General features: G+C 43.2%; 1 gene segment (V, D, J or C); it reads right to left on the bottom strand.

Annotated features, from left to right (window-relative positions):
* Positions 1 to 3,967: 3,967 nt before the first annotated feature.
* LOC134353256 (T cell receptor alpha variable 13-2-like) lies at positions 3,968 to 5,146 on the bottom strand. The segment is given in 2 exon segments: positions 3,968 to 4,527; positions 5,011 to 5,146. Coding segments are annotated over 2 exon segments (369 nt in total).
* Between the last annotated feature and the right edge of the window lie 4,511 nt (positions 5,147 to 9,657).

Below are 9,657 nucleotides of genomic sequence, written 5' to 3'. Positions count from 1 at the left end.
TCCATGTAACTGCTGTTGGAGTAGAATGTACTCTGTAGTTGCGAACGCTCAGCATTTCCCCCATTTACATCTGTGAAGTAACAAACTTGCATGCACAAAGCTTTGCCTCGACTTAATCAGCAAACCTGGAACAATTTAGTGTTTATATTATCGAGTTACTTTTTAATGAGAATCACTCTTCACCTTCTACATTTCCTTGTGCAATTTCTCCACAGACAAAGTCCATATAACCTCAGGATATTGCTTCATTTAGTTTCTTACCACTAATTCCACAATGAGCAGGATCTTCGACTATGTTATAATCCTACACTTATCAATGGTCTTGGAGTGTTCATATCACAGCAACATTGACAGGTCATAATGTTCAGCAATGTTATAGGAAGAGAAAGCTGATCACCGCTATTATTGCAACACCCCTATTTTCCTCTGACCGGTCTCACTTCGGCTGCAGGTGGCTTAGCCGCTGGTTCATATTTTCAAAGCATCTGGTTGTGAATACAAACCGTGTGTGGTGTTACTGCAAATAATTATTTCCCGTTCGTATCATCAATCAGCTGATCCGTATTTATCAAAATTATGCTGCGTCTTCAAAATATCTCATCATCTTACTCACTTAATGTATTGAACTACGACCTAAAATTCATATTCTTCCGGTTCCCGTGCCCTCATCAGCTTGTCACTACTGAGAGCGGACTAACAATCCTGCAAGATTAGTTTGCTGTTGCAGACTAGAAGTTAAAGTTAGAGAAGATCAAACAATAACTTCAAGAACGGGGTTAAAATTAACTTTTATTGGACACAAAAGAGCGGAAACAACCGATATTGCTGCACAACAGCATATACGGGACAAAGCCAATCCCTTCCACAGAAAGTGTTGATGCACTGATGTCCTGTGGGAGGGTGCCTTATTCTGATTCATTACAACTGTTTCCTTTGTGAGTAGCTAATTCAGAAGGTACCACAATTTTCCGAAAGGATATGTGCATGCTGTCCCGTTACAAATATAGTGGGCATATAACATAGCACGCGGAAGACTCTTGCTCTCTTCTTCCTCTATTTAAGCACATATTACGACATTTAGTGGGAACTGAACATTTGGAAAGTAATTGTCGTAGTTCAAGTTTTGTGTGTTTTTTTGTATTTCCAGCGACTAATCAGGAGCGACTACATTTGTGCCCCCTACATTACAGAATTTCAAAGTGCTCATGACACGAAAGTTGGGAGTGATGTGGATAGTGTGGAGCGCTGTCAGAGTTTAGTTACAGCGGGACATTGATAGGATGCAAAACTGGGCCGAGAAGTGGAAGATTGAGTTCAACCCAGATTAATATGAAATGATTCATTTTGGCAGGTCAAGTATGATGGCAGATTATAGTATTAATAATAAGACTCTTGGCAGTGTGGAAGATCAGAAGGATCTTGGGGTCGGAGTCAAAAGGACGCTCAAAGCAGCTGCACAGGTTGACTCTGTGGTTAAGAAGTCATCCGGTTTATTGACCTTCATCAATCACGGTATTGAATTTATGAGTCACGAGGTAATATTGCAGCTACATAGGAAGCTGGTCCGACCCCACATGGAGTACTGTGCTCAGCTCTGGTCGCCTCACTGCAGGACGAATGTGCAAAGCGTAGAAAGGGTGCAGAGGAGATTTACAAGGATGTTGCCGGGATTGGGGCTCATGCCTTATGAAAACAGGGTAAGTGAACTCGGCCGTTTCTCGTTGGAGCGACGGAGGATGAGAGGAGACCTAACAGAGGTGTATAACATGATGGGAGGCATTGATCGTGTGGATAGTCAGAGGCTTTCTCCTCAGGTCTGAAATGGCTGAGACAAGAGGGCACAGGTTTAAGGTGCTGGGGAGCAGGTACAAAGGAGGTGTTAGGGGTAACATTTTTTTTTTCCGCAGCGAGTGGTGAGTGCGTAGAATGCGCTACCGGCAACGGTGGAGGAACCGAATACGATTGTGTCTTTTCAGAGACTTTTGGATAGTTAGTTGATAGCTTAGAAAAATAGAGTGCTGTGGGTAACCCTGGTAACTTCTAATGTCAGAACATGTTCAGTAAAACTTTGTGGGCCGAAGGGCTTGTATTGTGCTGTAGGTTTGCTATGTTTCTATGAATGACGATATACGGTGTATGATACTGTTATCTATCCCTGTGGAAGTCGATGGAATTTGCACAGTGGAGAAATAGGTCAGATTGTTGAATTTGTATGAAGATTCCTTACTACATACTAAAATTTGCCACTGATTTCGATCATTTCCTGATTGTTGGTGGAAAGATAGCTGTCTTTTCGTGTTTTGTTAATCTGTTTTGCGGGAGCTGAGGAGAAAATAGCCTCTTGTTGCAAATCTCAAACTTACTAAACCAGTCTTAAGGGACTTGAGCGTTTTGAGAAGTTGTATTTTCCCAGTAAACCATTTGTTAATTGGAATTTTCTGACTAATAAAGAGGATTCCCACTTGTCGAAGTTTTGATGGTATGGTGATTAGAGTGACCAGTTGCATGATTGATGGCAAGTGTGAGCAGGAACATTATACTGAGTTAACTGGGACTATTGCAAATTATGCTCAGAGGCTTGATACTTCCTAAAAGCTGTTTGAGTCTTATTACAAATGCAGTTCCAAGGCCAAGTAATTGTTTACACAGAGTTGTGCGGTGCATATCTGGTGCCGTATAGATGCCACAATGGTATCTGAATAAACACGTCGCCCATGCTGGTCGATAACAGGGCTATATGAAGGAATGATGTTTTGATTGATGGCATTTCTCACAATAGTACGGATAGACTGTTCCTGGAACTGCTGCATTGGATTAACCGCTCAGAATGTAAAATGGCTAAACATACATCAGAGAAAGTGTTTAACATTAACTGGGAGATCAGCTCATTGGCTGTTACACTCCAGGTTAAGGTTGTTGGCCTTTCAGGGCACAGTGAGGCTGGTGGACTAGTATAAACTACTGGAAGGTTACTATTAGGTTTACAGTACTGGGTGTTGTTTTCAAGGAGCAGCGTCCATTACTAGGGACTCCAGCACACAGGGTGACCTTTTCTCGTTGTTAACATCAGGCGGGATGTACGGCACCATGAAAGCACACCCTCAGCGATCCATGAGCAGATTCTTCCCCACTGCCACCTGATTCCTAAATGGATACTGACTCTCGGACACTACCACAATTTCAAAAATATATCTTATTTATGTTTTTGCACGATTTTTAATCTATTCAATATGCGTACACTGTTACAGATTTACTTATTACTTATTATTATTATTATTATTTTTATTATGTTTTTTTCTTCTACATAATTTACAGGATGTAACTGCTGCTGCAAAATTAACGAATGTCAAGTCACTTGATGGCGATAATAAAACTGATTCTGATTCTGATGCGTACTTTTGTTTCTCATGTAGAATTTAAGATTTAGTGAGATTCTTTATCGTCAGAGGGTGGGATAATCTCTTTCGCATGTTCGGAAGAGTGTGTGGCCCTGTGCGGGAGTGTATTATTCTGACACTCAAAAGCGCTGCCGTTGTGATTGGTTAATTGAGAAGGTGCAGCTGTTTTTCCCATTGGATAGCTGCTTGTTGTTCAGTTTCAAATGTCTTGTTAATATAAAAACATATGTGGAAGGGACTGCACGCTTCGTCTTTTGTTTAGGGCAATAATGTTCATGATGATTGGGAAGGTAAATTCTATGCGCACTTTTAGACAATATGTTTGTTGATGTTTGTATAGTTATTTAATATTCAGCTTTGTAGTGGTTGTAACTTGGGGAAAATCAATGTTTTGTAAAATGTTTATTGTTTATAAATAAATGATCAACAAACCTATTCGAACAGAGCACAATACCTTTTCGCAATTATCAGACCAGCGAAGCTGATTCAACATGCCAACCGCATCTATCTTGCTATACCAAAGAAACTGCAAAAGACACACGTTAAATAACAAAGGTTGGGTGGGCTTTCTTTAGCTCTTTCAAAAACTGCATTAGGATTATCCTACACAATGCGCACGATGGCAGATTCAGACGCAACCTGTTAAAACTGATTGAATCGGTATATTTAAATCTAAATAATAGTGTAAAATATATATTAGTATTGTCATAATTACAGGAATCAGCTAAGATTTGCTGCTGCACTCCAAGCTGCAGTTGCAACCAGATGGCTCTAGGGAGAACGAGTAGTTTTTGTACAATCACTGATAAGGGTTATGCCTTTGTGTGGCTCAGAGCGCAGAAATATATGGCCACATCTCCTAGTTGTGCCTCAGACACAGTCAGTGGGACAGTTCCCGTTGAAACATCCAGTTGCGCTGTGAAACGTTGGCCTGGAATTTCATTTTGATTACTGTCGTATTTCGTCCGCATCAACAGGAACTCCGGAGATCCGCCGGGATACTGACGGTACCAGAGTAATGCAAAATTGCTTGCGATTGTAGTGTAGCTACAGTTCAACAACGCTTCAATCCCTTCAATCACTGTGGACGTAGCAGGTGTCTGAAAAACGGCATCGCCTCGAACGTAATCTGAAAGAGCCCAAAATATATTTCAAACAAGCAATCACATCCTGCAGAACGCACACTTCTGATCGCCTTTTGATCTCTTATACTGACATGCGTCGCGAGTGGGGAGATATCAGTTATAAATATACATCCCGCAGAGATTTGTGGGTGTACCAGGAAAAGGGAATGGTCAATTGAATTCAACTATTAATAAAAAGAAAAGAAAATAATTAAAAACAAAAATCTTTCCAACCTCTTCTATTAGCGTGTGTGCAGTTCTCCTTTACATTCTAGCGGGAAAAGTCATGTTGTCTGCAGCAGCAATCGCCTTTTAAACTCACCTCAAGCATTATAATGCAAGTTGGAGAATAACTGGAGCCGCAGACTTTTTTCTGTTCATCTGACGGGCTTCTCTGTCCTTCTCAACATTTTATTGCGGGTATTGACTGATACATTAAGCTACACTGCATGGACGAGAGTCGCAATGTTCGACCGCCAGAAACTTACCGAGCAAGAATACTGCTGCAATAAGAAACAAATATACAGATCGAAACATCATGTCTCTGTCCACTGACTATGAATTTCAATCGAACTTCTCTCTCTAGCAAAGAAGGCGTTGTTTAGAAATTCGGAAGGAGTGTGATGCCTCTCTTCTCTTCTGGTTATATTATTGGTCGCAAACACTAAGCACAAATCTCTTTTCTTCTCCAACACCCACAATCAACTCAGTTGCTGTAGCCACCCAGTCCCTCCTTACTTCTTTGTTCCTCAGTACAACCAATCAATTCAGTCGTGGTCGATTACACCAGACCAGACGTACATTACATCCTCTGTGCAATAGTTTGAACTGCATGCAAGTATGGAAGAATCGGAAGTGACATCGTCGAATCACATAGAGAGACAAAAGAAAAAACGCATGTATTTGGTACGTTCCCATCCATTACAGTCGAAAAACAGATTGTGCTTTCCCGAATTGAGGTACCGCAAAATTACGAGTAGTTTAAGGAGACATACAGGACATATTCAAGCAGGATAACGATAAAGCGTCACTTGGCATTGACTCAATAGGTATTTCGGTAAAGAAAACTGAATTTTCGCCGAACACCATCTCGCCCAACCTCATCTTTCAGTGTTGTGGATACACCCACTTCCCTTTGTCAATTTATGCACCTGAAAGACAATAAGTCAACGAGTTTACATGAGCGTCTTTGCCTGCAAGTTAGAGATATAAACCCACATCCTGTGTTTTATAACAACACTTATCATTTATTTCTCCGGTTAGCATGCATTCTCCCAACTTAAGCCTATACACTATTGTTTTGAGTCAAGGGTGAAAAAAATGATCTATATATGTCCAGGCCCATCCTTCGGCCCTCCGCAATGTTGTCCTATTTTTCCTTAATTGACATACAGGATTCGCGAACAAAATTATGTCTAACATTAAATAAGGATAAGACTATAAGACCGTAAGATATAGGAGCAGAAGCAGGTCATTCAGCCCATAGTGTCTACTACGTCACTCAGTCTTGGCTGATCCAATTCTTCCAGTCATCCCAACTCGCCTGCTTTTTCCCCATAACTTTGAAATGCCCTGATTAATCAGGAACCTCTCTATTTCTGGTTTAAATGCACTCAATGACTTAGTCTCCAGATCCGCTCGTGGGAAAAAAAAATCCACAGATTTTTCAGCCTCAGACTAAAGTAATTTCTCCGCATCTCTCTTCTAAATGGACCTCCTTCAATCCTGGCCTCTTGTCCAAGACTCCCCTACCATGGGGAATAAGTTTGCCATATCTAATCTGTTCAGGCCTTTCAACAATCGGAATGTTTCGACAGAATCCCTTCTCATTCTCTTGAATTCCAGGGAATACAGCCCAAGAGCTGCCAGACGATCCTCTTATGGTAACCCTTTCAATCCTGTAATTATTCCCGTGTATCTTCTCTGAACCCGCTCCAATGTCAGGTGTATATCCTCTCTAAAATAAGGAGGAGCTTAAAACTGCTCACAATACTCCAAGTGTCGTCTCACGAATGTCATAAAGAGCCTCAACATCACATCCTTGCTCTTATAATCTGTACCTCAAGAACTGAATGTCCAAATTGGATTCGCCTTCTTCACTACCGACTCAAACTGGAGGTTAACCTTTAGGGTCGCTGCACAAGAACCACCAAGTCCCTTTGTCTCTCTGCGTTTTGAATTCTCTCTCCATCTAAATTATAGTCTGTCCGTTTTTTACTTCGACCAAACTTTCCAACATGGTATTTCATTTGCCACTTCTTTGCCTAATACCCTAACCACTTCAGTCTCTCTGCAGACTCTGTTTCATATTATGCGCTCCTCCACCTATCCTTGTATCATCGGCAAACTTCGGCACAAGTCCATTAATCCCATTCTCCAGGTCATTGACATACATCGTAGAAAGCAGGGTTTCCCAACACCGACCCTTGTGGAATTCTACTGCTAACCGGCAACCAGCCAGAAAATCCCAGTAATTCCACTGCCTGTTTTATGCCGATCAACAAATGCTACACCCATGCCAGTAACTTCCGTGTAGTTCCATGGGTTCTTACCTTGCTAAGCAGCCTCTTATGTGGAACCTTGCCAAAACCCTTCTGAAAATCGAAGTACACCGCAGGCATTGCATCTCCTTTCTGTACCCTGTTTATAATTTTCCCCAGAAAAAGCAGTAGGCTACGCAGGCAGGATTTGCTTTCAGGAAATCATGCTGATTTTTGCATACCCTACCATTTGCCTCCACGTGCTCAGTCACCTGATCCCTAACTATCGATTACAACAATTTTCCAACGAAGGTAGCTGGTTTATCGTTTCCACTTTGATGCTTCCCACCATTTCTGAAATGCAGAGTAACATTTGCAATTATCAAGTCATCCCATACTTGTCAGAATCTATCGATTCTTGATAGATCATTATTAATGTCTCCGCAAACTCTCCAGCGACAGAGTCTCTCCATACTGGCATGGTAGCTGTTGAATTTAGTAGTTGTAGATGGTGCTGTCGCAGATAATCAGACAATAAATAGTTAAATATGCTTAACTACAAACGGGTACGCACCTCGCGTGTAAAAGAAGACAACAGGATCAAAGTAAAAATAAATTACTGAGGCTACGAGTTATTATAATAGTGAGTCTGTCGGTTATGCAATCAGTGTCATGGTCCGGTCCTTAAAGTCCACATACCGTTTCACGGACCGGTCCGTCGATCCTTATTCCAGGTTTTGCGGTTTTCCGTTGTTCTGTTCGGTGTCGAAATTCAAGCACATGATTCTCATTTTGAGCTGACGACATAAATACCTCATGGGTTCAGCTTCATTTGCTGGACTGTTCCCTCCCCTTCCCCTTGCTTCTGAAGCCTCGACTGCTACTTTCGCCTGAAGACTCCCCTGCTACCTTCGCCCGTGCCCTCGCCTGTAACGCCGTCAGTTAAAACCGCCAGGGCCTGATCGGGGCCTTGCTAGGTCTAGTTAAGGAACTGTATTTGGTTGTTTGGAATTGTTTCTTTGTGTTCTCGCCTTCGCTAGGTAGGGCCGGCCGTTTGCCGCTACCTTGAGTTGAGAACTGTTCTCTGTCCACGCCTTCGCTATGTAAGTCCGCCCGTTTGCCGGTACCTTGTGTTGAGAACCGCCTCTTTGTGCTCTCGCCTCCGCTGGGTAGGTACAGCCGTTTACCGCTACCTTGAGCGCTGATCTGTCTCTCAGTGTTCTGTGTATGAGCCTTGGCCCTACGTTCTGCTCCCTAGGAGGGGTCCTGACTCTGTGCCCCAAGTCCTGTTCCCAAGGAGGGGTCCCAGCTCTGTGTTCTATGTTCTTGTTCTCTCACGACCAAGGCTCTGAGTTTCTGTTCTCCATCGACCAAGGCTTTGCGTTCCTGTTTTCCCTCGACCAAGGCTCTGCGTTCTTGTTCTCCTTCGACCAAGGCGCTGCGGTCCTGTACTCCCTCGACCTTGGCTGTAGGTTCCTATTTTCCCTGGATCAAGGCTCTGCGTTCCTGTCTGCCTCGATAAAGGCTCTGCATTCCTGTTCTCTCAAGACCAAGGCTCTGCGTTCCTGTCCCCCTGGATCAAGGCTCTGCGGTCCTGGCTCCTCGACCATGTCAAGGCTTCGAGTTCTCGTCCTGTCCATTTGTCTCGCCCAGCCCAGGAGTACTTCGCCAAGCTCGGTGCTTGGGTTCCCTCATCCTGTGCTGGGGGTCCGTCGTCCTGTCCAGGAGTCTCATGCCCAGTCCTGTTGTCACTACTCGCCCTGTAGCAAAGTCTTTTCCTCGTCTAGATCCGGGGTCCGAGCCCGAGTCAAGACCTAGGTTCCGGGTCTTTGTCCAGTCTTCTGGCTCGGAATCCTTGTCCAGGTTCCAAGTTCCTTGTTAGTCGTCCAGGTACCGCTTCCGTAGTCCAGTCCCAGACCAGGTCCAGTATCCTAGTCTCGTCAACGGCCTGTGTCATGTCCAACGTCGTTTCTTCCCCACTTCCCTTGCCTTCTTGTCTCACCTATTCCTTTTCCTAGCATTTCAGTGTCTGTGTCTTGCATTTGGGTCCGCTCCCAACGCCCCCCGTAATGGCAATCCCGAATGAGGTGAGTGCAGTTCCGCACGCCCACTCATGAACTACAACGTTGCAGAGTCTAACCTTTCTTTAATTCGCTGGTGTGGGACCTATGACTCCACAGTGACAGAAGCGATAACCGTGCATGGACATGACACTCTCTGTCCGTGACTGCGCTTTTTTCTGTCAAGTCTATGTAAATGCAGTTGGTGTAAAATGCTCTCTGTCGTTGCGGCGAACAACATTTCTCCCATTTATATCTATGAGGTACTAAATTATAAGGAACAAAGTGTTGACTCGATTTGTTTAGCAACCCTGGACCATTTTATTGGTTCTATTATCGAGTTTCTTGTTCAGGGGATTCATCACTCTTCACTCCGTACAGTGTTCACCACAGTCAAAGGCCATATAACCCAGGTCAGTCCTTCATTTATGGACATATCATGTATTCCACATTTAGTACAACATCAACGCATGTTATAATCGTACAATTAACAATGGATTTGGAGTGTTCATATTACTTCAAAATTGAGAAATCGTGATATTCAGCAACAATATAGATGCAGATACTTTATCTCCATTAAACTTGCCACACCCCC

This window comes from Mobula hypostoma, chromosome 10 (genome assembly GCF_963921235.1).
Source record: "Mobula hypostoma chromosome 10, sMobHyp1.1, whole genome shotgun sequence".
In the NCBI taxonomy this organism is placed as follows: Eukaryota; Metazoa; Chordata; class Chondrichthyes; order Myliobatiformes; family Myliobatidae; genus Mobula; species Mobula hypostoma.
The sequence above is the reverse complement of the archived record's forward strand: the minus strand, read 5'-3'. Positions and strand labels throughout refer to the sequence as shown.